The sequence below is a fragment of the Trypanosoma cruzi genome, genomic scaffold (genome assembly GCF_000209065.1).
Source record: "Trypanosoma cruzi strain CL Brener 1047053517115 genomic scaffold, whole genome shotgun sequence".
Lineage (NCBI taxonomy): Eukaryota > Euglenozoa > Kinetoplastea > Trypanosomatida > Trypanosomatidae > Trypanosoma > Trypanosoma cruzi.
In genome coordinates this window covers 120,680-145,480 of record NW_001849496.1, presented here as the reverse complement: position 1 = coordinate 145,480, position 24,801 = coordinate 120,680, and the positions used below count along the sequence as shown (strand labels likewise).

The window sequence follows — 24,801 nt, the reverse complement described above, 5'->3', positions numbered from 1 at the left end:
TTTTTTTTTTTTTCTTTCTTCCTTTTTTTCTTCCTTCTATTTGATTTTATTTTTTGGTTTTTTAGCGCGGGGATTCTCGCAAAAGAAAAAAAAAAAAAAGGGACACCGGAACGAAATGCGGCTCAATAACCCCTTTCTCACGCAGAGAGATGAGGTGGAAATGGGCGGGGAAAACGGCAACCGACGGTCCCTGCAGGAGAATTTGGAAGGATGTTTGCATTTGGAGGGCGGGGACGAATTACCCGTCGACGAGGAGGATGAGGATGACGGTGGAGATGAGAGCAACGATGACTGTCCAACACCACCGTACGTGCCGTGTCGCTATCAGTTTGGTCTCTCCGCAGCGGCATTTGTGATCCGTCTGGATTAAATGGACCGTCAGTTTGGTGAGCGGCCGAGGAAGTCTGCTGTGTGTTATTGTCTGTTTGTGTCTGTGCCTCTTGTCCCCCTCCCAATCCCCCCTTTTTCTTTTGCTTGTGTTTGTCTACATGCGTCCTGGTTGCAGAAGGAGCGACCGGCAAATGGCAGAGCGAATCTCGTTTCATTCTTCCCATGAAATGCGGCCCTCTCTCTGGGCGCTGCGTTGCATTGCTCTTCACCCCGCCGCTCTTACTTGTTTGGCGCTCCATCAGTTGATTGTTGTGGCGGAAGAAAGACGACGACAATCCACCAGCGATCATGACAGGGAAGTTGAGGTGCTGTTGAGCCGTCTTCTGGAGTGGCCACTTCCAGTCCTGACTCGCTGCGCCTCTACCCTCCACGTGTTGCGAGGCGTTGTGCGGGGGTGGATCAGCACGGTTCAGGCGAAAGCACCTCCTCCATCCCGATCTCAGTTTTCGGCGTCTCCTACAACGCCTTATCGAAGACTTTACAACATCTGCCTCTGGCAACGGCGCTACCCACTCTTTATTCTTACTCCTGTGCTTGACGCGTTTGGAGAGCGGCTGTCATGTCAGGCGCTTAATGACATTTTGGAGGCACTTTCAGGTTACATTTTGGGTCCTTTGAACGATATTCCTCAATTACTACGATGTGACGTGCTTATGACATATCACAGGCTTCCATTTCATCAACAACTGCAGCTGATGAAGTCTTTTCGCACGGGCTATGCGCTTGAAGAATGTGAGGCACCACCACCACCGGAGTTGTACATTGGAGAACACGTGCGTCACGTACCGCCGCGCTTTGGATCGCATAATATCAGTGCCGAGCAATATGCGGAGCTGCGGCGAGCTTTTGAGCTGCACAAAAGGGCAGGAATAAGGCGACTTCTTGCATGTACGCCTTAATCTCTTTGTGTGTTTTATGTTTTGTTGTTTTTTTATTATTATTAATTTTTTTTTCTCTCTCTCTCTGTGTGTGTGCGTTTTTTGTTTTTTTTTTTACTTGTCATTTAATTGCCGTTTACATGCAACAACAGATTTGATTTGAATTTTGTTTTTGTTTTTGTTTTTGGTGGGTGGCGGGGAAGGGGACATTTAAGACATGTGCCTTATGTCACTCTCTTTCCACAAATATCCCAGTATGTGCGTACATGCATGTACGTGTCTCTGCTGAGAAACGAATAATAAAAATAAATAAATAATTCTTAAGGAAAGACGGATGATTCTGTCAATATGTGATGCGTTTGTCTTTTTTTTTTTTTTTTTTTTTTTTTTCCTCTTTTTGACTTTCTCACTGGCGCCGATGTCTTCTATTTTTTAAAAGAAAGGCGTGACAGCGAGGTCGCGGTCCAACTTTTGGATATCAAGTAGGTTTTGTGTACACATTGGCATTGGCATCGTAGTGGGGGAGGATTGGGGAGGAGGAATTCTTTGAAGCTGCGGAAGCGAAGTGGCGACATAAACACACGCATACACGAAGCAGCACCGTCTGCCTCATTCACTCCGTTACACGTGCTGTTTGTTGAGTGACATAAAGGAAATATATATATATATAAATCCTAGCAATAAGGGGGAGGAAAGGGGAGAGAGAGAGAGAAAGGAAGGAAGGAAGGAAGGAAAAACACACGAGAAATTGTGACGAAAAAAGATGCAGACGGTAATTCAACAAATTCATCAGGCCAATTTGAAGGCCGTCCTGCTGAGTAGAATTAATCTCTTCTTTATTATCTTTAACTGTGTGGCGATGCTGATTTTTATTGTGACGTGGTCCGTGTCGATTGCAAAAGAAGGGGGTGGGGTTCTGGCGCGCTATGCGGCTTGCATTATCTCCTTTATTCTCCTTGCCGTGGCCACGTTTCTCTCGGCGATGGTGCACCGCAAGCAGCCACAGCTGCTACTGTACTACGCCCATGAAGCCATCTCGATCCTTGCCCTCATCCTCACCGCCATCTCAATGGGCACCAACGACGTGGTGGTGGACCTCTGCAACACGAAAAGGGCTCTGTCAAACACACAGTGCGGCTCGCACACAGCGGAACTTTTGGCACAAATTATGGCGTGCATTTCGATGGGGTTTAATTACGCCTCCACGCAGCAGCGCATTGTAAATTTTATTGACAAGGGAATCCTTGACGGCATTAGAGGGCGGTCCGGTGGCATGACGCAGCTGCCGTAGTGAAGCAAATGAAAAGAGGGAGTGGGCAGAGAGAAATCAAAAAGATTAAATATATATATATTTATTTATAGAAGATGGCAAAGATTAGTTGAAGAAGAAGAAGAAAAAAGCGGAATATATATATATATATAGGTGTGCGCTGTCTCTGTAGATGAGGCTAAAAAAAATTAATAAGAAGAAGAGAAAAGGAATGAAAGGAGAGGTGGTGGTGGTGCAGGAGTGAAGACAATACATACCCTTTTTTTTTTCCTTTTTCTTTTTTTTTTTTTTTTTCTTTTGTGTGTGTGAGTGTGTGTTTTTGTTTTTGCGATCGCTTGTAACACTTTGTTGTTGTTTCTATCTATTCTGGATAAAAATGTTGAACTTTCCCCTAACTTTTTTCTTGTTTTTGTTTTTGTTTTTCTTTAGCTTTCTACCTCCCCTCTATTATGATGCGGCATTGATGGTCATCGTGTCTTGGCAATGTTTCGTCCCCTGCTTCCTTGTAGGAAAGGTGGAGTGTTTGTGGGAGGTGGGGAGATGGGGAGGGACATGTCTGCTTTGGGTTTTGTTGTTGTTTTTGTTGTTGCTATTTTCTTTTTCCCCCGCTTTTTTTTTTTTCTTTTTTTCGTGTGTGTTTGTGTGTGTGCCTCCACGCCTTGGGGAGGAAGGGGAGGGAACTCCAGGAGGAAACTTAGGCGGGAGTGAGGTGGGAAGGGCGGAGGGGAAGTCTTGGAAGATGTTCATTGGTGCCACAAAGCCCCACACCACACTTGTTGCGGAACACACATTTCTGCTCTGTAAGCCGGATGCGGAACAGCACCACCGCTACATCTTGCAGACCGTGTCAGATGCCGGATTTCAAGTGATGGCAAAATCTTTTATCATCACCCCTGCCTTGGCTGAGGAGATTGCAAGTACGTTTCAGAGTGTACGGAAGCGCATGTACGCAGAACGTGGTGTGGACAAACTTTTCAATGGTGGTAAAACTGCTTTACAGAACGAGCAGAATGCACCGCAAGGTAAGCGGAGGGACATCATGGACACGGGGCGTGCCAGTCTTCTCCCGACCTCCTTTGCTTCTGCATTTAGTGGCAATGCCGGGGGTGAAGAAGTCAGCAACCCGAATAATATCAGCAGCCGTGGGCGCAGCGGGAGCGTTCCCAAGCGTCACTGCAGCCGAGACGAGACGCATCAGGGTATATTAGCAGAAATTCTCCGTTTAACAAGCCGCTGCGCCGATGGGGGCGAGGGTGTCAACGCTGGACTACCAAACGTTGCCCCCAATAACCGAGCGGTGGACGGGCGCGGTGTGAGCGAGGGCGACGGACGTCAGGATGAGAACCGAATGCAGCAAGAACAAAAGCCCGAACGTCGTTTGGCGACCGGGGCGGTGTTGAAGAATACGATGATTGAGGCCATGTCCTACCAGGACCTTCTTAACGAGCACGTGCGACATCTCGCATTCGGCGGGACGTGCTTGGCGGTTGAACTCTCCCGTCACAACGCGGTGGAGAAGCTGTTGGAGATTGTCGGTCCGGAAAATCCCATAGACGCACGCCGTGCCGCACCGCATAGTCTCCGCGCACGCCTTGGGACGGATTTGATTCGCAACGCCGTTTCCGCCGCCTCTAATTTGGCCGAAGCGAGTCATTGCATCTCCGCCGTCTTTGGTTTTGCAACCCGCTACTCTGCCGCAGACATTCGTGCCCACACCGCAATGCCAGAGGCTGGTGGCGTCGAGAATAATGAGCAAGTCAGTGGTGTTCCTGCGATTGTGCGTCCGTACTGCGAGCTGGTGAGTGCCCCTTACCGGCCCTCGCCCCGCGGCGCAGTGGCCCTGGAAGCGGTTTTTCGTGTGGGGAAAACCAACCCACAGGCTCATGTCTCGTACTACACCGGACGGCCCCTTTACGGTCGGGCAAACGAAAAGGAAGAAGATGACGGCACGGGGAGGCGTGGTCCTCCGGTCGACAGCCATTTGTGGAAGCAGAAAGCAGAACAGCTGGAGCAGCAACTTGCGCAGGAGCGGATGGATTTGACACTGCATGCGAAATTACTTCGGGCGCGGGAGTTGGATTTATTGCTACGCGAACATGCATTAGAGAATGCGACAAACAATTTGTTTGCCCCGGCACAACCGTTCAAAGCGACGTTGGAGGCGCAGTCTCTCCCGCACATCTCGCCGTTATCCTCAGAGGAACAGTTGATGCGGGCAAATCTGGCACCAGCTTTGATGCAGGGACAACAACTCTCACCACGAAGTAAGGGGGATGTAGCGACATCCCGTCAAGGTTTGTTGGAGCAGCATTCGCCATTACCACGATATTTTTCTACGGAAGCTTATACGCACGAAGTACGCGGGCTGCTGCCCGTAATTGAGGCGGAGGACGTATCCCTCTTGCTAACGAAGCCAGTTCGTCTTCGTGCGCTTTACGTAGCCTTGAAGCATCACTGTGAAAATTGTCAACTCACGCAGGATGAGGTTCTTGCTCTGTACGACCGTAGCCCCTCCATTCAGTTGCTGTGGATGGACGACCACCGTGAGTACTTTCGCAATTATGTGAACCTTCACACCGAGGAGCCCGTGTCATTTGACAGCTTTGTATCCGTCCTTATGTTCCTTCTCCGGCAGTAGCGATTGCCCATGTTCAGTCTCCTGCTTGAATTTTTTTTCCGTTAGGCTTTGAAGCGAGTGGACAATAAGACGATAAGGAAAATAAAAAAGGAAGAAAAGCCAAACCCGATGAAGGGAAAAAAGAAAAACATTGTTTTTTTTTCTCTCTTTATGTGAGTCTGTGGGGGAAGGGCTGTTCAGTTTAACATTGCTTTTGTGGCTTTGCGTGGTTGTCGTCTTCTGATGTGCGCGTCCTCCTCTTCCTCCTTCTCCTTCTTCTTGTGATTTTCTTATGGATGGATGGATGTAAAGTTTATCTAAATCGTATGAGCAATATTTCCCAGTACAATTTTCTGTATATTTGTACATGTGCTTTTGATTTATTATTATTATTATTATTATTTGTTTTGTTTTGTTTGGGGCGATTATTCCCAATTTCCCCCCTATCCGCATGTTTAATACCGTTCATGGGTTTTTTTTTGCCTCTTTTTCTTTTTGCCTCTTTTTCTCATTACATTTGAGCTCTATTCCTTTTTTTTTTTCTTTTTTTTTCCCCTTTTTTTTGTTTTCTTCTTCTTTTTCTTGTTGTTTTTGTTTCTACTTTTATATTTTATTTCAAAGCTCTTGTGTTTTTTTGTTTGTTTGTTTGTTTTGTTTTGGTTGTGTCTGTGCCTTTCTTTAGCCCAGTTGGTTCTGTAAAGAAAACAAGAAGGATCATCCACAGGGATACATACACACAGGGATACATACATACATATAGGTTCCACCGCGGGTGTGTATACATCTCTCTCTCTCTCTCTCTCTGTGGGTGCGTACATCACAGGCGGTGAGGGTGAGGGGGCGGGGAGGAGCGTCCACGGCAAACAAACAAAAGAAAAAAGAAAGAAAAGAAGGAAGGAAGGAGGGAAGGAGGGAGGGAGGGAGGAACGGCGAAGGGTGAACAAAAAGAGGGAAAAGGGCAGAAAAAAAAATACATTAAAAAATAAATAAATAAATAAAAATAGGGGAAAAAGGGGAAGGGGGGCCAAACAACAACAACAACAAAAAGAAAGGAAAAACAGGAAAAAAAAAAATTTTTTGGTCGAGAGGCACCAGTGCCCATTGCTATTTTCGGTGACCGTTACAACGGCAGCAAAGGAAGAAGGGGAAGGTGGGGGATAAGGCGACGAAAGAAGAAGAGGAATAAAACAAATAAAAAACAACAAATAAATTAAATTAAATTAAGAGGCGGGTATCAAATTAACCGCAGCGGCAAAAAAAAAAAAAAAAAAAACAGACACTGCATTGAAGAAGCGGATAGCACCGGCATTTAACTCGGTTGTGGAATCCAAGGGACGGCGTGTGTGTGTTGGTAACTGCGTGCAGCCATGGACCACCAAACCATGTCTAATGTACCGCCCCGTATAGGGTCGGCACCGCTCTCACACTCCCAGCAGTCATTTCCGCGTGTGGAAAGCCGGACTGCGGGGGCGTTCCGTGTCTGTCCACTGCGCCCCGGCGGCGAGCGACCACCGCCGTTGCAGCCATCGGTGTCTCCCTCGACAAACTTCTTTGACCGGGCAGCCCCGCAACCGACAGAACCTCCGGCAGCCAGTCACCCAGCCAACTGCATCTACGATATAGCGGAGTTTGTGAAGTGTCAGCATACAAAGGAGTCCCCGCCAAAGGGCATTCTGGATTTTGTCACGGAGTTATGGAAAGAGATGCCCGAGAACAAGGACAGTAGGCCTGAGCACATTCTTTCCCGTGAGGAACTGTTTAGGGGAGAGTCCATGCCATCTAAAGTGATGAAGGAGCGCAAGTTACACAACGAAGTGCTCGGTATCCTGGGAAGGGTTGGCGAGGGAAACCTGCCGAAGATGAAGGAGGAACTTACCAACCTTCCCATCCGCCAGTCTACAGACAAGGAGATTCAAGATGTCATTCAAGTCATCTTCAATAAGTCTATTCAGCCAGAGGACAGTATTTTTGTACCCTACTACGTGAAACTGGTGGTGTCTCTTATTAATGATATCGGTGAGGGTGAACCAGCGGGACGATTTATTCGAAATGCAATTATTCGGCAGTGTCAACGTACATTTGAAAATGCAGAGGAGGCACAGGCGCAACTTGAGCGAGAAATAGCAAATTTACCTGAAGAAGAGGCGGAGCAGCGTCGTCTTATCTTTGCGGGAAAGCAAAAGGCAAATATCAACTTTCTTGGTCTTCTTTTTACTCACGGTCTTGTCCGTGAGAAGGTAGTATTGCATGTACTTGAGTGGCTTCTCTATGGTACAGAAAGAAAGCGCCGTTTTCCTGCAGATTATGAATTAATTCATTTTATGAATCTTCTCTTGACATGTGGGAAAAGCTTTTCAAAAGAGGGTCAGGAATTTGTACCCAAATTTCGTGCTGTGCTCGAGGAATTAATGCACATGCACCCCCAACGAAGGATGCAGTTTCTGCTACTTAACACCGTAGAAACGATAGATAACAATTGGGAGCCGCCATTTGGTGCCAAGGCGACTTCCTCCTCACAGGAACATGAAACTGAGCGGCGGCCAGTGTCACAGCTGCCACCTCGGAACAAATTAGTACTAGCGCCCCCAATGAATCCGATTCCATCACGAGATGGTTTCTGGGAAGCGATGGATAAATTTTTTGTTACAAGTAATGCAGAGGAGGTGATTACGCTGCTGGCGGACATTCCCGATGAAACACGGATTGTGTATTGCACCTCGGTGATTCATCGTTACATGACAACAACACGATGTGTTCAGCAGCGTGCCAGGCTTGGTGAACTCTTTGAAGAGTTGGCAAATAAGCGTGTGCTTCCTGTGGAAGATGTGCGGAAGGCGTTGTTCATTCATTTACGTGATGCGGTCAAGGAGGACCTGTTCACGGATGTTCCAAGGTACTTTTGTAACTGGGCGATTGTTGTAAAGGGCGGTCGGGATGTGTTTCCACCATCGTTGCACACGGAATTTCTTAACATTCTTGTTGACAATGGGGCCAGCCGTGAGACATTAGTTAACATGGTGCGGGATGTACATAAGATACAAAGTGAGTCTCCAGGGTCGGTAGAGACGGATGCGAGGTCTCGTTTTCGCGTCCTTCCAGCCCTTTTGCGCTACACGCCTCCGCTGCTCTCCGGTTACAGCATGGATGATACCGAGGACGTATTTAGGCAGCTTCGTGATTGTGACTCCGATGTGGACTATTTTTACCACTTGTGTGAACAGGAGGACTCCAAAGGGGTTTTCATGTGCATCAATTCCCTTGGAAAAGCCCCTCATTTGGCTTTCTCAATGATATCTGCCATCTTTACGTTTGTCCGCTTTGACGTGGAAGCCCTCTGCCGGGAGTATAAAGAGTCGGTAAAGAAATTGGTGAACACGAAGCAGTTGCACCTGCTTCTGGAGGAAGTGTATGTCACATGGCAGGCCCTCGATCGTACCCCAGAGAACAGTTTTTTACTTTTTGTGAAGGCACTTCGGTCGTTAAACGCAGCGAGGGATCAACTTGACAAATTTAAGACGCTTCTTACCAAAAATTACGGTGCTGCCGGTAAGAAAGATGCAGCCATGCTTGACAAGCTCAAGTAGGCCCAGAAAATACACATATAATAAATATTTTTATTTTTATTTATATTTATATTTATATAAACGGGGAAAACAACAAGAAAAAAACACACACAAAAAAAAAAGAAGAGAAGAGAAGAGGAAAGAAAAAAAAGGAGGGGAAAAAAAAAAAAAGGAATGAAAGAAAGTGAGGAGAATGGATGAGTGAAATGATTTATGTGTCGTTGTGTGCCCCTTCTGCGGAGGAAAAATAACAATGAAACACAAGAAAAAACACACACACACACACAAAAGCACATAACACGCACACGCATGGAGCTAAAGTATTTTGTGTTGTTGTTGTTGTTGTTGTTTTCTTTTTGGAAAAAACGGGTTGTGCATGGGTGTGCAGAGCGGGTGTGGTGAGGAAATATACGGTTGCACGTGTGGCATGGCGAGTAAACATAAACGGTGCCATATGTGTATTTAAAAATTATATATGTATATGTATATGTACATGTATGTATGTATGTATATAACTTATGAAAAGAGGGAGAAGGAAAGTGGATATGGGTAAGCCGGATTCTACTGCGTGTTTATATATAAACAAACACACTCTGTCTCTTATGGAATATATATACATATATCCTTTACCTTATTGTTGTCTTTTTTTCCCTTAGACCCTTTTTGTTTTTGCTGTGTTTGTGCGTCTGTGTGTTTTTGTCTCTCTCTCTCTCTCTCTCTCTCTCTCTGTGTGTGTGTGTGTGTGTGGACCTGGCTTATATAAATTTTTTTATTAGCAATGATTAAAAACTGGGAGAGAAATTTGATGTTTTTTGTTTGTTTGTTTTCTTCTTCTTCTTTGATGTCACGTGATGGCTACGCGTTATTTATGGTGCCGCCAATACTACTTTTTTCCCCCCACCGATGGGGTGGGTGGAGGGAATTTGACGGTCAGCCACGCACTGAGGGCCGTGGAAGGAATGAAGGAAGGAGGAGGACAATTGGCGCATGTGTCTTGCAGCCAGAGAGAGAGAGAGAGAGACAGAGAAAAGGGACGGTATTGAATCAAACAAACAGACCGACAGATGGAAGAGAAGAGAAAATAAATTTATTTACATGTCTCATACATACATATATATATATATATCTTATATTATGAATATTTTTTTTTCTTTTGTATGTTTGTTTGAATGTGTCGTCTGCAATGTCTGTACATGTGCCAGTCTGTCTGTCTGCGTGTGTGTGTGTCTGCGTGTGTTTTGGAATTTATGGCATTTTCTTCTTGTTCTTTTGCGGGCATGTCTTTGAGGGTGTGGTTGGAAAGGGGAGAGCACACCGTCAGCTCTCCTCCAGCACACACAAACACACAAAAAAAAAAAAGAACGAAAAGCAACATGCGGGCAGGCAGGCAGGCAGCCAGAAAGACTTTGGGGATGAATGAATGATTGCATGGACGTGCCGTCGTGTCTTGTGTGTCGTCGGTGTATTTATATACATATAAATAAAGGCCGTGGTTGTGCCTCGAGGGAAGCGAGCGAGCGAGAAAAAGACAGGAGGGGAGGAGTGAGTGGGAGAAATGGAGAGAAACGTCTTAAATGTCAATGAACAAATAAATAAAAGGAGAAGAATAAACAGGCGGCAACACTGAACAATAATTAATTAATTAATTAATAATAAAAAAGGGAAAAAAAAGAAGAAAAAAAAAAAAGAAATGAAACGATCCCCCCACCTAAAAGAAAAGAAAAAAAAAAAATTTTTTATTAGATGCATTAAATTATAAGAAATGCGGTAAAATATATAAATATTTGTATATGTTTGTATGGATGTATTAGTTTTTATTCTTCTTCCTTCCCCTCCCACGCACACACAGAGACAGAGAAAGGCAGGCAGGCATACGAAAGAAAAAAATGAAAAGAAAAGGAAAGAGGGAGGGAGAGGGAGAGAGAGAGAGGAATAAAAATAAAAGTTGCCTGTGCGTAACCGGGGAAATCAGAAGGTCGAAATGCAACCAAACAGAAGGAAAAAGAAAAAAAAAAAAAGGGAGGGAAAAAAAACATTTGTGTTTTTTGAAGAAAAAAAAAAAGAAAAAAAAAGAAGTATTTTTGCCTCGCGCAAAAATTAATGTGTTGTCGCGTTTGCAATAAACCGGGAGGAATGACCCTCCCGCTTTCCCGCTTTTTTGTTTTGTTTTGTTTTGTTTTTTGTTGGTCGGTCGGTTGTTGTTTTCTTCTTTTTGTTGTTCTTCTTTTCCTTTCACCCCAACTCTCTCTTTTCCTCCCGCTGCGGATCCCTGTTGCTCACTCACTCACTCACTCATTTGTTGTTGTTGTTGTTGTACGGCGGGAGCGCCGTTGTTCAGACGCTCCGGTGCAAATGATGCCGTTTTGTTGTTGTTGTTTTTCTTTTTTTTTTTGCCCTTACGTTTTCCTTTATTTTTATCTCCTTTTTTTTTTTTCTCTCTCCTCCCACCCGCTGCCCCACTCGTGCGTTGACTGTTGCCTCCGATGCGCATGTCGTCTCTTCCTCTCCATCTTCTTCTCATTCACTGTTTCTGTTGTTGTTGTTGTTTTTGTTTGGTGGCCCTCACGGCATCATCGGCAGAACCCGACAGACGGACGCGTCGTCGTGCATTCAGTTTGCATCCACGTTAGCGGGGGAACAGCGGAATAAGAGGCGGCACGAAGAGGAGGGAACTCTCAGCGATGGAGGCAACAAAACAAGAAATGGATGAGGCATCTGCGCTGATTGCGTGGGGACGACAAGTTCTTGTGAACAGGCGCCTGCAGAAGCAGCGGGAACGGATGCAGCGTGAGATGTCACACGATAGCGACGCGGTGCAACATTTGAACGCCATCGGAGCCCGTCATTCGGCCATGTCCGAGGCGTCCTCAGCGTGCGACCGGGACGGAGTCGTCTCACCGCACAGGCATGAGAAATCGATGGCAAAAGAAAACCGAGTGCAACAGCCGCTGGAGCGCCACGTGGGCCACGACGGTGTGGCGTCAAAGCGCATTGAGTCTCATCCGCGGGCCTCCATTTTTAGGCAAGATGCAGTGGAGGCGTCGCAACTCCAGCGACGGGTTGAGGTGGCCAAACAGACTCTACAGGAACTGAGCGAACTCGATGTCCACAATGATAAGGTGTTTTGGCAGCACATGCAGGAATTGCAGAGTATGCTTGAGCAGGTCGAGTTGCAGAAAGAGCCGCTCCGCCATGTCACCAGACTTTCCTTTGGAAAAAATGCTGTGAGGGAGTCCACGTGTGGTTCAGCAACAACGGCCTCAACACCGCGACAGAAAAATGGGCACGAACAGAAATTGAGTCGCAAAGAACAGCTGGAAGAACTCTGGTCTCTCCAGAAGGCCCTGCTGAAGAGTCTGCAAGATGAAAAGTTTGGCGGCGTTGCAGTGGCCTCATTGGCAACCTGTGCAAGTGACGTGCCAAATTGGGACGATCGCCTCTGGTGTGTGCTCCGCCAGGCGATTCATGACTGGAAACTACGGCTGGTGCCATCCCTTCACCATTTTCTGAATCTCGTGCAGGAGCTGCCGATGCTTCAGCAAGAAGAAGATAAAAAAATAGGCCTTAGGAGACCCTTGCCCCAATCCAGTGAACATGCTGTCGCCATGGAGGCCTCCATTATCCCCCTCACGAGTCAAGTGATGCTACCGGAGGAAAAGAACTACCCCGCACTGGAATGTTTGGATAAACTGCCATTGCAGGAGGCAATTGGTGTTGTTATCGACGTACTTGCAAGGGCGGGAATGGAGACGGAGACGTCACTTGCATCTATCATCAAACTATCGGATGAGAAGGACGTGCAGCTTTTCAACCTCCTTGAGGAGGCGGAAGGGCAGTTGAAACAACAGGAGGATATGTTGGAGCAGGCGCAAGAATTGATTGGGACGCTGCAACGTGAAAAGATGTCACTTGAGGAAGACGGGGCTGCTCTCCATGACGCCGTCGAGGTGTTGCAGGAAAAAGTTGTCTCTCTAAGAGCACAGCATGAGGAAAGGCAACGAGAAGAAACGGAAGTGGCGGCGGAGTTGCAGAAACATAAAGCCCGTTTGTATGAACTGAAGCAGTGCCTGGAGCGAGAGGCGTCCCTGAGGAATGATGCCGTGAAGAGGACGGAAGAAGCGAAGCGGTCGGCGGAGGACGCGGCACGGCAAACAACACTCCTCCAGGACGAACTACAGCGCGAAAAGGAGCGACAAAAGAGCGTGGAGGAGGAGGTTCTGCAACTTCAGCGTCTTCTCCGCGTGGCGAAGGAGGAAGAAGAAGATGCGACAACTCGAAGAAAATGGCAAAGCGACGAGCTCCGTGTGGCGCAATCCGCCTTACAAAAATCCAAGGAAGCGTTCCTGCGGCAAAAACAACAACATGAGGCGGAACAGAAAACATTTGTATCTCTTCGTTGCAGTGAACAGGAGGTTTTGGGCCAGATAACGACAGAGGAAGAGGCCTGCAAGGAATGTGCCAAGGAACTTGGAACGCAGCGGGGTATAGAAGCTGCCATGCGTGAGGAACTTGCAACACTCCACGCGGAGTTATTAGAGGCACAGAAAGAGAAGGCAGCGGTGCAGCGATCACTTCAAATCATGAATGAAAAGTTGGAGGCGGCAAAAACGGCTTTGTTGCGCGATGAAGAGATGCCTGGTACAATAAAAGAGACTCCTCCTCCTGCTACTGCTGCTACTACTACTCTCGTTTCATCATCCGCGTCATTATCATCCCCGCAACGAAACCTCGTGGAGGTGTTGCATCCAAAATCAAGCAACTCCAAGAATGACAAGAGCCCTGCTCCACTACATGTTCAATTGAACAAATCGCCTGATTCAAAGGTTGCATCATTGAGGCATAAGAAGATGTCTCAATTATCGAAACAGGAAAATCAACATGGAACGACAATGACTCCGGTGCAGCCCCACAGTAATGCGGCGGAAGTAACGATTACACCAAAAGGCTTACAGCGTCAACAAGAGGAAGTACGTCTGGAACAGTCACATCTTCATGTGGGAAACCTTCAGCGGAAACAAGAAGAAAAACAACAACAACAAAAAGATGATGATGGTGATCATGATGAGGTTGTGCCTTCAGCAACGGCCCGCTCAAGGAACCCGTCGTTGCTCTCTCCCGGTGTTGGCAGTGGACAGTTCGTTCCGCTCGTTGTGTCGCTGCCTTCACGTCAATCTGGGCCGTCGCGACCTGCAAACACCTCTGGCCAATAGTGTGTACTTGTGTTTATCTCCACTGATGGCGTGAACATCTCTGTTTGTGTATCCTTTAATTTTTCTTGCAATGAAGAAGGCTTTCACTTTTTTTTTCTTTGTGTGTGTTTATGTGTCGGTGGGGTAGGGTTGAAGTTGCGGGTGCCTACGCAGGCGTATGACATATTCCTTTTTTTTTTTTTTTCTGTGAGCTCAGCAAGGAATAACCAATTTTTAAATTAATAGTTTTGTTTAGTGTTTTCTTTTTCACTCCCTCCCCTCCATTGTTGTTTTTTTTTGCTTTTTTTTTTCTCCGGGTCGTTTCATCACGTCCTGGCGACCACCTTCCCCGCTGCACGGCTGACTGACTGACGGAAGGAAGGAAGCAGGCTTGCTGCAGGATCCTTTGCCAGCAATGAGGGACTTTCGTTACCACATGCACATTGTAGACGGGGGTGATCCGACGAGCACAGTCACCGCCGCGACTTTGTTTGCTCACCTCACACTTCGTTGTGGGCAGTTGCGCAACCACTTGTTGCTCAGCGCAAGCACGACTGATGCCAAGCGGCAACGGGATGCGCTTCCGTCAAGTCTCAACGCAACACGAATGGTGCAATTAGCGGCAGCGGAGCCGTCCTCAGGCAGAAGCACGGATGATAAGATTCTGCTCGCTGCGGAGGCACTTCTTCGTGGGGACGAAAACTTTCGTGCGAGTTTAGCCGTGGACACGGAGTGGAGTGGGCCTGTTGCCGAAGTGAAGGATCGCATTATCCCATACCCATGCTTCAGCTGTGGGTTTGTTCAGTCGGAGGTCTTCCTCGCACGCTCTGGGGCGCGCTACTTTGACTTTATTGCCACTGCCGATGTTGCGAGCTTTAACTACTTGCTGAATTACTACCAGGCGGTGCGTATGCTTGAGGACGAGGAGGAACGGGCACGCAAGGGAAGTGCTCATTCCGTCGGATGGGACGAACAGCCAGAGGAACAACGACGAAGAAAGAAAGTGGGCATCGTGCATATTCTTTGCGGAGAACCCGCGCGTGCGGGGCATTTGCTTCAGCGATTTATAGAGCTGCTACTGGAATTGGACGCCACGCCACGTGAGAAAAGTGCTGGAGAAGGGGCGGCGGGCAATGAAGAGGCATTTGCGTGGATAAGCCGTGCCGATGGCGTCATATGGCGGATGTATCAATTGCTTGGTGTGGATGTTCTCTTTGCGGTCATGTAAGACTTTACTCCTCCCTCCAAGTATACATTTGTATTTTTTGTATCCACACACACATATGTATATATGCGTGTGTCTTGACTGCTGTCTCAAGCGACGAAGGAAGGAAGAAGAGCCAAAGAGAGAGAGAGAGAGACGGATAAACAACAAGATGATGCAATTGAGAGAATACATGGGTGGACACAAATTGACAAACGCATAAGAAAAAAAAAAAAAAGATCGTTTGGAAAGAAAAAAAAGGTCCCAACAACGTTTTTTTTTTTTTTCTTTTCCCCTTTTTTTTTTTTTTTTGGTTTGGTTTGGACGGTCGGGTCGGGCACCGCGTGGAAATTGTAGGGTTATTGTGAGAGGGAATAGATGCTCACCAGCTCCCGTTGTCTGATGTCTCTTGGCATCAGCCAGGCGTGCCGGATCATGGGGTTTGCTGCACCGCCTGTAGAGAAGCGGATGCTGAAGAGGCGCTACGTTGAGCTGGTCCAGAAGCATCACCCGGATCAGGGCGGCCCAGGGGCGTCAGCAGACCGCATGGCAAGCGTGACGGAGGCGTACAAAACCCTGCAACGGCTGTTGGATGACGGACGACACCGAAGGGTCGCATTGAGTTCAACTCAACACAACGGTCATAATGGCAGGAGTAGTCGTAATGGCCAAGACGACATGCATATGGAGGCGGCGTCATTTGTTGCCCCTGGCGTAGCACTGAGCACATCAGGATGGACGCTTCCTTGGCAACGCGGTCGCACAAAGTCATCGCGACAGGAACAGGAACGCCAGTTGCACGAGCATGCGACCTCGCTTTTTGATTTTTTGAAGCGAATTCGGGCGATGGAACGTGAGGAATTTGCCCGTGCGGAGCGTTTGAAGTCGGAGCTGAAGTCATCAGAGGGATCGCACGGCTTTACTGTTGAACACTTTGAGGAAATGCGGAGGATGCAACAACAGACTGCGTCATGGACTCGGCGACGACATTCCCTTCCACTTCTCATATGGAGGTATCATCGGGAGCGGCTCGCACGGGCGCCAAAGCGTTGCTGGGAAACCGTGCGGTATATCTTGTTTGGGCAGTAGCCGGAAGGACGCATCGTTTTAGTTGTTCATGCTGTTTTTCTCCACATTGCAGGCGTGTGTGGGGGGAGGTGTTTATAGCTGTTACTGTCATAATGAATGCTACCCGCCTTTGTTCTCACTTTGACGCTGAGGAGGAAGGATCGAATCCGTGTTTATTTGCAACATGTCTTTTATTCCTTTTTTTTATTGTCGGTGCGGCCGCTACACATTCGACATACACACAACCGTCAAGGGAGCCCCGTAAGAACACACGCACAGAAAAAAAAGAAAAAAAAAGAACGAGGGGTTTGTGCGCGTGAGGGAAAAGAAGAAAAGGGGGAAGAGGAGGATTGAAGTCATCGATGGATTTGGAGTCATCAATACAGCGTGAGGGGTTACCGCGTGAGGTGTTGGTGTGGCTACGAACTCTGCAACTCCCCCGTGTTGTGCGACACCCAAAGCGAGACTTCTCCAATGGCTTTCTTGTGGCAGCTATCTGCTCTCGTTACTGGAGCAGCGTCAGTATGCACTCCTACGAGGACAGGATGAGCGCCGCTCAGAAGCGCAGCAATTGGGAGCTGCTGCAAAAACAGTTTGCGCTGAACAACTGCCCACTGAGTGAGCGCATGATCAATGGGATGATTGCATGCCGCGAGGAGTACGCCAATTCCTTCCTTCGGCAGCTGTACGAACACCTCACCGGGCGGATGATTGTCGAGGCGGCACCACTGACGGCAGCGGAGGTGTCACAACCACGAACGTTCCTGCCGCAATCTGTGCCGCCTGCGCCATCAAGAAAAATCAGCGTGGATTTTGTCACCCCATCCGCGGACACACCTAAAAGGACAACGTCACGTGTGAGGGAGCTTCGGTCATCGAATTTGATGGCGCTGGCGAAGTCCGAGAGCATCTCTTCCGTCCCAGTGGCGAAGAATTATGTCATCCATGCCATCGCCGGCGAACAAATGAGCGATGACAAGAATGCCGATGACGCAGAGGAGGAGAAGGAAGAAAAAGGCGGCAGCGACAGCGACGGTGAAAAGAAAAAGCAGCGTGGGGAACAAAAGATGGAGTTTTTTGTGTCGTTGCGCCCCGCGGAAGTGCAACAGACAGTGGTCCGTGCCGTACCCCAAGGCAGTGGGCAAAACGCAACACGGGACGAAAAGAAACGGCAGCAGCGGCAGCAGCAAAAACAACAACAACAACAACAACAACAATCTGATGAAATGCAGTCTGGCACGTGTGATGCTACGGCGTTGGAGACCATCGAGTCAATTGTACGGAAGCAGGCGGCTGGACAGGGGTGGATATGTGTACGCGATGAACCCACCGCCTTTACGAATTACTTCCTATTTGAAGAGAACAACTTGGGGGCATTGCTGCATTGTCGCCTGTGGAGTACTTTGCTTGGGAGTGTCAGTGATTTGGCAGATCGCATCTTACGTCACGGTGGCTTTATGGCCGACATCGCCGCCCTCTTCCTGCAACGACCACTTCCAGAAGAAACAATTAATCAACAGCGACATCAACTGCAGGTGGATAATGGTTCCACCACACCGAAATTGTGGAAGAAAATGGCATCCCCGCGAGGAAATTCAGGGTCTAAGCGGTTTGTGTTTCTCGCATCTCTGCTCTCAAGTATTTCCGATGTTGATAAATTTCTTGCTGTGTCGATGTATTACGATGACATTTTGCCCCATTCCGCGGAGGCAATGCGTGCACTTGACCGCGTCACTGCCGATGAATACGCCTCACTGCTTTGTGCCGCCTTACCCTCCGATCGAAAGGCCGCCGCCCGACTGCTACCGGACATGCTCCTAGCAACCGACAATTTTATTACAGTGTCCAACACCTTCGAGGCAAAACGCAGTTATTATCTTTTTCTGCGTGCGGTTCTTTTACGATTATCACGTAATGAGCGTTGCGGTTCGTTGCGAAACAAACGATATTCTTGTAGCACGGCCACGACGACAACGACAACAACAACAACGGCTCATGATCCACTTCTATTAGCTGCCTTTGAAATTATTGGGCACAATTGTGTGTCTGCCCTCACTCATGAATCTTCAACGGTGCGACTTGTGGGGGTTTATCTTGCAGAGGCACTTGCATTTGCAGGTTGCTCTACTGTATCTTTGTTTATGGATATTTTGCCGTTTCTAAGTGCATGCATGAAACTTGCTTCACCGCTGTTTAAGTGTGTCTGTGCGGCGTGGATGCGAACAGCCATGAAACGTCTTTGCAATCCTTTTGGAGAAGAGAAACGTGAAACAGAAGTTAGAGAGGTGTATGACGAGGAGGTGAGCGCATATGCGGGACCTTATCTATCGGCTATTATGCAAAATCTCTATGATGTATTGGTGACACCAGGGCGGTTGAAAGTAAGGACATACATCGCGGAACAACTGGCATTGTGTCTTCATGACATTCCTGATGTGGAGGATATGCGACGATTATTTAACCCGGAGAAATTGGCAGTAGCCATTTTTTCCGTCTTTCAAACTGCCCCACCTGAGCTTGTGGCAAGATTTATCAAACCACCATCGTCTGCGGACGGAAGAGTGAGTGCCGGGGGAGAATATAATGGGCAGATGTCGTCAGGGGGCGTAAGCTGCCCACTGCTTGGTCCATTGCTTGTTGACGGATCATTAATTGACTGTTATCCATTGGCGCTAGCTGAGGCGATTCTGACGGTGTTTCCACTGGAATCGGGCGGCCCAAAATCAACTCCGACGCGTGAAACGGCCGCCTCTTTTCCCATGGGCCATCGGGGGGCTAACAGCCCCGATGGAATGGCGATGACATCGCGGCAGATCATGACGAAGGCGAACTTGATGCTGCGGGAGCGTATGGTGCCGGTGGATGTTGCACAACGCGTGACGTGGATGTACAAACTCATTGTCGCCAGCAGGAGCGGTTGCGGGTTCCCAAAGAGGCCCGCATCTCTCAACGAGACGGCCGCGACGAAGCGGTGGAATGCCGTCATGCGACAGATGTACCGTGACATAGCCGTTTTGTCCGCCGCGGCGGAGATGCTCTGCACGCAAAAGGGGGCTCTTACCGACAATGCTACAAACGCCATTGCACAAATGGCGGGAATGGCGCAGCAGATCGTTTTGCGGTGGCACACGGAACTCAAAAACGACGGCGCACCGCCGCCGAGGCCTTTAGTCTCAAGTCCAGTCACCTCTTCCGAGCGGATGCTGCTGGCGATGGAGTGGTACCACAATTCATTTGGCGCAATGACACCAAAGGAACAGCAAAAACAGCAGCAGCAGCAGCTGAACCGTGTCCCCGCTGCGCCCTCTCGTAATTAAGGCAGGAGTGAGTAAAGCGTAGCCAAATGAAAAGCGCGAAAACCCGAATACACGAATACTGCTGGCTCTTCGTGCCTTTTCGCTCTTCCTTTTTTTTTTTTTTTTTCCCACGCCCCCCCACCCTTCCCCCTCTTTACCGTGGTGTCAGATGTTGAATTGTCTCGGTTTTACCGATAGATGTAATCAATGGCGACGAGGAGAAATAACGGAAAAAAAAAAAAAGACAGAACAAAACTTTTAGAGGCCGAAGTTGCAGTAAAAACTGAAAGTCATGCATAAATGTTTTTTTTTTGTCGTTGTTGCTTCAGTTGGTCTTCTCCCCCCATTCACTTAACTCCCACTTAACATTGTTGTGAAGTCCCTTTTTATTTCTGTTTCTTCCCACTTGATGTCATGACGTTTCTTTTTTGTTTGTTTGTTTGTTTTTTGAGTCTGACGGAGAACTGAGCGCCCCGCCGGTTTGTCGATGGGAATTAAAAGCAAGAACTCGACGAGGAAGGCCTTCTCGGAGGCTGCAGCGAATGCGGCGAGGACGGCTGTCGAGACGGTTACTGTGCGCACGGCGGGTAAAACGCCGCATCGTCGTGTAAGTTTTGAAGCAGCAGACGTCACGAAGAAGAAATCATCCGGTGAATCCAAAGCCGTGAAAAACACAAAGAATTCCGCTGCGGCAGCGAAGCGTGCCATCGTGGGCGGCATCATCGAAGCCAGAAAACGTCCCCGTGAGGAGGAAGACGGGGAGGGGGATGAAGACGACGACGACGACACCGCTGCTCATGATGTCCATGACGACGAGGAAGAGGAGTCGGATGTGCAGTCTGTGGATCCTGATAGTGACAACGAGGAGAATTTAAGCGAGCTTGCCGACAGCGAGAACGAAAGTGAGGCAAGTCAGGAGGAGGAGTGGGAAAATCCATTTGAGAAGTCAAAGCGTGAAGGGACGCGGTTGTCTTACGAGGCGCTGCGTCTTCGTTTTCTTCCGCCGGAGTTTCAGGAGCCACAGCTCTTCAAGTTCCTCTCGCAGTTTGGCGCAAAGGTGCTGAACTGCTTCTGTGTACGGAGCCGAAGAACACATCAATCGAAGGGTATTGCGTACGTCCAGTTTGATTCCCCAGCAGTGCTCCCGACGGTGGTGGAGGAATGTCACGGCATGTCACTTGGCGGCCGTGCTGTTCAAGCGAATGTCGTCACTTTACACCGTGCGATGCCGTCAAAGGAGAAGATTGCCCAGCGACGACAGCTTGCGTACGCGTACAAGACACGAGGTGCACCTCTCCACCATCATGATATACGCAAGAAGAACCCCATTGCAGCACTCATTAAATACACCAACGTGGAGAAGGCGAACAATGAGCACTTGAAGCGCCTTGGTATTGACTACGCGTACCACGGGTTTGAAGAGCAACTGAAGAAAATTCCTAGCCATCTGATCATCCGGAAAAAGAAAAGGGCGAGGAAGGCCCATAGAAACGATAAGAACGCCACAGATAAAAAAAATAACGTGGAATTAACAGTTGTGTCGTCATCTTTGTTGTCTTCAGGGACAGCCGCCGCCACTGCGACTGGGCAGAGAAGAATGAAAAAGTCTGTTAGGGGCGATGGCACCGCAGTTGCCTCCCCATCCTCCGCCCCGGCGGCATCTCAAGCAGGAAACAAAAAAAAGAGGACAGTTGCCACTGCCAAGAAGAGGCGCCGTTTGGGGACCTCTACAAGTGAGTGAGGCACAAAAAGAAGGTGGTGGTGGTGGTGGTGGTGGTGGGGAGCAGCTGCCGGGATCAGAAATGGCGAACGCGACTGTGACAAAAAGAGAAAAAGAAAAGAAAAAAAAAACTGCACACACAAAGTATTAACGTGTAAAATAAATGAAGAAGGAAGGAGGGAAATTTGATGATCATCTCCGCTTGCAAGGTTACAAAGAAGGAAAGGAATGAGAGTCAGTACCTACATACATTTAATTAAATCCGATGCCGTATATATATATATATATATATATAGGACGTATACGTGTATATGCTTGTAAGCAGAAGGGAGTTGATTGCATGGCACATGTAATGTTAATCTTCCCACCTTCTCTTATATCGTTTTCTTCTTCTTTTAGCCGTGTGCAACTCGCGTAGGTAAATCCAGTGACTCTGCCAGAGGAAAAGGGGGTTGGTGTGGGGGAAATACAACACAAGGAAATTAAACAGGAATAGAAAATATAATATATTATATATAGAAGGAAAGAAAGAAACTTTAGTAGATATCAGTAATTCTTGTGAGTAGCAGGCATTTTTTGTCTGTTTGCTCTTTGTAGTGTTTTTTTTTTTTTTTTTTTTCTCTTTTTTTTTTAGTTTTGTTAGAAAAGGTAATTTGTTGTTGTTGTTGTTTATTTTGTTTTCCCTCTGTTGATAAGATTGGCGATGTACGGTCCTGGTCTTATTACGCAAAATGAGGTTCCCATAGAGAATTACAACGTTTCCAACACTTCACTTCATGCAGTGACTCTACACGCCACGGAGATTGGACCACACGAGCACACGAATAGCGTTAACAGGAGTTACTCGGACTTGAATAGCTTGCAGTTTCTCCTATACGCTGCAGTTTTCTGTTGGATACGGACAGCACTACAGCAACCTCTTAATCTTGCCTTGGCTCGTCAACAAACATGCCCCATCGCTGGATCTATGACGACAATGCAAATTGTGCGACATGTGTACGGCGCCGAAGGAGGGATGCGTGGCCTGATGCAAGGAATGTTTGCTCTAACATTAGGCTGTGCCCTCAGCGAGGCGCTTTATCTTTGGCTCTTTGAATACAGTCGAGAACGACTTCCTATGAAGTCTGAAGCAACACGGGATGCGGTGTCGGGATACGTATCCGACGCCGTCTGTCGATTGATACATCTTCCACTTAGTATTGTCGCATTGCGGCAGATGACGGCAAATAAGATGATGGTTGGCGGCACATATAAGACAAGTGGTATTTTCCGTACAATTGTGTTAATGTACCGTGAGAACGGAATGCGCACTGTTTTTGCAGGCTACGGCACAACGTTGTTGGTTGGGTGTCAGTGGACAGCGGTGTGGTGGGCCATGTATGGATACACCAAAGGCTGGTTGTACGAGGCTGCCGATGGATTTTTAGAGGTGGATAATCAAGACAACTTGAACTTATCCGCATCATCGTTCTCCTCATGGAAACACTGGTTGCTGGCGAAGGACGATAACATTGTACTGAACTCCGTGTCATCGCTTGTTACAAGCGCTAGCACGGCAGTCTTATTTAATCCGTACTTGGTCGTACGAGCAAACTTGCAAGTGAAGCCAAAAGCCCGACTGTGGGGTGTAGTGCGTGATGTTTACCGGACCCAAGGTATGCGGGGATTTTACGTTGGACTCGCTCTTAACATCGGAACGTGTCTTATAGACGGCGTATTGGCGTCCACTTCGTATGAATACGCGAAGCTGTGGGCCGATAAGAGCCACCACCGCCAAAATCACAGCGAATGATGGCCGGTTTTTTGTTGTTGTTGTTGTTGTTTTACCCTTTACGTTGCTACCGCTGCCGCTGGTGCTGGTGTGTGTGTGTGTGTGTGTGTGTGTGTGTGTGTTGGGGGATTGGTTGCACGATACTTTTTTTTTTTTTCATTTGTTTTTGCTTTTCTTTTTTCTTTTGTTTCGATGTGGACGTCATTTTGTTTGTTTCTTTCCTCCCCCTTCTGTTGTGTCTTCTTTGTTTTTGTTGTTGTTGTTGTTGAGTCCTTTAGAGAAAAATTTTTTGTGTGGATGCTGAGAAAATGTTTAAACAAAAGAAGCCGGAAATGGAAAACGGGTGGGTGGGGGGGCAATTTCCTTCTTGAGTTTTTTTTTCTTTCTTAGTGTTCTCCCCATCTTTTGTTGCATCATGTACCCTTCTGAAAAGGGGACCAAAAACCCAGTCCCATTCGTTTTTCTTTTTTTTTTTCTGTTTTTTTTCTGTTTTTTTCTCTTTTTCACGACATTCAAATTTATATATAATTATATTTGTGTATGCATGTATATATGTATATATTATGTATTAATGATGGATTGTGCCCTACTGCCAGTAGACATGAATTTAACTGAAACTAATAAACACTCGAATAGATACATGAGTCTGTGTCAATGCCGCACATTAGACATTGCTCGGACTCTGCTTTTGCTATTTCAACCTGCATCTTCTTTGTTGTTGTTGTTGTTGCTTAATTATATAAACAGTTGACTTAATTCTGTGTGTGTGTGTGTGTGAGTTGTGCTATCGACGAACAGGAGTGGACATGTCTTCTCTTTCCCTTTTCTTCCTCTTTTCATGTTGTGTGTTCATACGGAAAATGCGCGTCTTTCTTTTTTTCTTTTTCTTTTTTTTTTTTTTTTTTTTTTTTTGTGTGTGTGACGCGCCTTCGTTCTCACATGCTCCTTGTTTTGGTGCATTTGCCGCGTCTTTTTTGTTGTTTGTTCGTCTGTCGTTGTAGAAAGTAAGTGTAAATTTGTTGTACAACCCTCATGTCTAAGGCGACGCACACGCACGGTCTGATGAAGGACCCGGATCTCCCTGTCACCCCCGATGGGGTCACGTACCATCTGAACTGCAAATCTGATCAGCTGGCAGATCGCATCCTTTTGGTTGGCGACCCCGGCCGCGTGGATACCGTGGCGGCGTTCTTTGATGCGGGCAGTGTACGGTTCCGCAGCGAGAACCGTGAAATATTTATTGCCACCGGAACGTACAAGGGCACGCCCGTCTCCGTCTTGAGTACGGGGATGGGAACTGACAACGTGGAGATTGTCATCAACGAGATCCATCTGCTGAAGGAGTATGACTTTGAGCGCTGTGCGTGGCGCCCACGTGTGGGCGATGCGGATGTACCGCCAGGCGTCAAGGTGTTTGATCCATCGTCCGTAAAAATGATTCGTGTCGGTACCTGCGGCTCACCGTTTCCTGACATGCCGCTCGCAGCCCTCGCCGTCACGCGCCATGTCATTGGTATGGACAATACATGCCTGTACTACAAGGTCAAAGAACAGATGCAGAAGTCTAAGGATCTGCAGGAGGTGCAGCGTGTGGTGAAGGAGCAAACCAGCCTTGGTGCCATCGACGTGTATGCCACAAAGGCACATCCCGCCATAACGAATGGCATTGTGGCTGCGTGTAAGGCGTTCAATGGTAATCTGCCGGCTGGAGCAAAGGAGCAGCTGTACGTTGTTGGTGCAACCGCAACCGCGAGTGGGTTTTACGCCTGTCAGGGACGTGCTGTTGGTCGCTTCCGCGAGCACCTCTTGGTGCCAAAGTGGGGAGGAGCTCTCGA

At 47.8% G+C, this 24,801-nt stretch overlaps 11 protein-coding genes across 11 annotated transcripts, besides 61 other annotated features; all 11 read left to right on the top strand.

The window, feature by feature from the left end:
* Positions 1–63: a sequence feature (A-rich).
* Positions 1–5,479: a sequence feature (heterozygous, Esmeraldo-like haplotype).
* Tc00.1047053508989.120 (hypothetical protein, conserved) lies at positions 489–1,289 on the top strand (the record flags this gene model as incomplete). The annotated part of the gene is made up of 1 exon (XM_806248.1): positions 489–1,289. One exon carries the CDS (start codon positions 489–491, stop codon positions 1,287–1,289), a length of 801 nt encoding a protein of 266 aa, XP_811341.1.
* Positions 1,290–1,384: a sequence feature (A-rich).
* Positions 1,433–1,455: a microsatellite.
* Positions 1,564–1,587: a sequence feature (AT_rich).
* Positions 1,633–1,667: a microsatellite.
* Positions 1,978–2,002: a microsatellite.
* Tc00.1047053508989.110 (hypothetical protein, conserved) lies at positions 2,032–2,559 on the top strand (the record flags this gene model as incomplete). Its single annotated transcript, XM_806247.1, has 1 exon — positions 2,032–2,559. The coding sequence occupies one exon, from the start codon at positions 2,032–2,034 to the stop codon at positions 2,557–2,559; it is 528 nt and encodes a 175-aa protein (XP_811340.1).
* Positions 2,604–2,629: a sequence feature (AT_rich).
* Positions 2,798–2,837: a microsatellite.
* Positions 2,935–2,965: a microsatellite.
* Positions 3,094–3,182: a sequence feature (A-rich).
* Positions 3,278–5,176, top strand: Tc00.1047053508989.100 (hypothetical protein, conserved; the record flags this gene model as incomplete). The annotated part of the gene is made up of 1 exon (XM_806246.1): positions 3,278–5,176. One exon carries the CDS (start codon positions 3,278–3,280, stop codon positions 5,174–5,176), a length of 1,899 nt encoding a protein of 632 aa, XP_811339.1.
* Positions 5,408–5,436: a microsatellite.
* Positions 5,480–6,124: a sequence feature (haploid, Esmeraldo-like haplotype).
* Positions 5,536–5,558: a microsatellite.
* Positions 5,687–5,752: a sequence feature (A-rich).
* Positions 5,783–5,807: a microsatellite.
* Positions 5,882–5,914: a microsatellite.
* Positions 5,939–5,959: a microsatellite.
* Positions 6,026–6,078: a sequence feature (CT-rich).
* Positions 6,120–6,154: a microsatellite.
* Positions 6,125–7,084: a sequence feature (haploid, non-Esmeraldo-like haplotype).
* Positions 6,337–6,379: a sequence feature (AT_rich).
* Positions 6,409–6,428: a microsatellite.
* Tc00.1047053508989.90 (hypothetical protein, conserved) lies at positions 6,523–8,739 on the top strand (the record flags this gene model as incomplete). Its single annotated transcript, XM_806245.1, has 1 exon — positions 6,523–8,739. The coding sequence occupies one exon, from the start codon at positions 6,523–6,525 to the stop codon at positions 8,737–8,739; it is 2,217 nt and encodes a 738-aa protein (XP_811338.1).
* Positions 7,085–8,088: a sequence feature (areas merged during assembly that could not be assigned to a particular haplotype. This can correspond to areas where the two haplotypes were merged or to regions with more than two copies in the genome that were merged during assembly.).
* Positions 8,089–8,329: a sequence feature (areas merged during assembly that could not be assigned to a particular haplotype. This can correspond to areas where the two haplotypes were merged or to regions with more than two copies in the genome that were merged during assembly.).
* Positions 8,330–23,318: a sequence feature (heterozygous, Esmeraldo-like haplotype).
* Positions 8,765–8,797: a microsatellite.
* Positions 8,806–8,889: a sequence feature (T-rich).
* Positions 8,989–9,028: a microsatellite.
* Positions 9,047–9,068: a microsatellite.
* Positions 9,191–9,231: a microsatellite.
* Positions 9,418–9,446: a microsatellite.
* Positions 9,446–9,465: a microsatellite.
* Positions 9,721–9,745: a microsatellite.
* Positions 9,800–9,860: a microsatellite.
* Positions 9,873–9,955: a microsatellite.
* Positions 10,350–10,369: a microsatellite.
* Positions 10,373–10,409: a sequence feature (T-rich).
* Positions 10,439–10,460: a sequence feature (AT_rich).
* Positions 10,618–10,648: a microsatellite.
* Positions 10,708–10,751: a sequence feature (T-rich).
* Positions 10,767–10,793: a microsatellite.
* Positions 10,875–10,898: a microsatellite.
* Positions 10,994–11,013: a microsatellite.
* Positions 11,080–11,158: a sequence feature (A-rich).
* Tc00.1047053508989.80 (uncharacterized protein) lies at positions 11,400–13,928 on the top strand (the record flags this gene model as incomplete). Its single annotated transcript, XM_806244.1, has 1 exon — positions 11,400–13,928. One exon carries the CDS (start codon positions 11,400–11,402, stop codon positions 13,926–13,928), a length of 2,529 nt encoding a protein of 842 aa, XP_811337.1.
* Positions 14,323–15,135, top strand: Tc00.1047053508989.70 (hypothetical protein, conserved; the record flags this gene model as incomplete). Its single annotated transcript, XM_806243.1, has 1 exon — positions 14,323–15,135. The coding sequence occupies one exon, from the start codon at positions 14,323–14,325 to the stop codon at positions 15,133–15,135; it is 813 nt and encodes a 270-aa protein (XP_811336.1).
* Positions 15,385–15,423: a microsatellite.
* On the top strand, positions 15,490–16,200 carry Tc00.1047053508989.60 (hypothetical protein, conserved; the record flags this gene model as incomplete). The annotated part of the gene is made up of 1 exon (XM_806242.1): positions 15,490–16,200. One exon carries the CDS (start codon positions 15,490–15,492, stop codon positions 16,198–16,200), a length of 711 nt encoding a protein of 236 aa, XP_811335.1.
* Positions 16,542–19,496, top strand: Tc00.1047053508989.50 (hypothetical protein, conserved; the record flags this gene model as incomplete). Its single annotated transcript, XM_806241.1, has 1 exon — positions 16,542–19,496. The coding sequence occupies one exon, from the start codon at positions 16,542–16,544 to the stop codon at positions 19,494–19,496; it is 2,955 nt and encodes a 984-aa protein (XP_811334.1).
* Positions 17,361–17,396: a microsatellite.
* Tc00.1047053508989.30 (RNA-binding protein, putative) lies at positions 19,963–21,216 on the top strand (the record flags this gene model as incomplete). The annotated part of the gene is made up of 1 exon (XM_806240.1): positions 19,963–21,216. One exon carries the CDS (start codon positions 19,963–19,965, stop codon positions 21,214–21,216), a length of 1,254 nt encoding a protein of 417 aa, XP_811333.1.
* Positions 21,230–21,255: a microsatellite.
* Positions 21,467–21,490: a microsatellite.
* Positions 21,692–21,713: a sequence feature (AT_rich).
* Positions 21,795–21,827: a microsatellite.
* On the top strand, positions 21,899–22,987 carry Tc00.1047053508989.20 (carrier protein, putative; the record flags this gene model as incomplete). The annotated part of the gene is made up of 1 exon (XM_806239.1): positions 21,899–22,987. One exon carries the CDS (start codon positions 21,899–21,901, stop codon positions 22,985–22,987), a length of 1,089 nt encoding a protein of 362 aa, XP_811332.1.
* Positions 22,999–23,018: a microsatellite.
* Positions 23,055–23,088: a microsatellite.
* Positions 23,111–23,156: a sequence feature (A-rich).
* Positions 23,211–23,234: a microsatellite.
* Positions 23,319–23,849: a sequence feature (haploid, Esmeraldo-like haplotype).
* Positions 23,425–23,470: a sequence feature (A-rich).
* Positions 23,483–23,535: a microsatellite.
* Positions 23,836–23,878: a microsatellite.
* Positions 23,850–24,126: a sequence feature (areas merged during assembly that could not be assigned to a particular haplotype. This can correspond to areas where the two haplotypes were merged or to regions with more than two copies in the genome that were merged during assembly.).
* Tc00.1047053508989.9 (nucleoside phosphorylase, putative) lies at positions 23,999–24,801 on the top strand (the record flags this gene model as incomplete). The annotated part of the gene is made up of 1 exon (XM_806249.1): positions 23,999–24,801. A coding segment is annotated over one exon (803 nt), but the record flags the coding sequence as incomplete, so codon positions are not given.
* Positions 24,127–24,801: a sequence feature (heterozygous, Esmeraldo-like haplotype).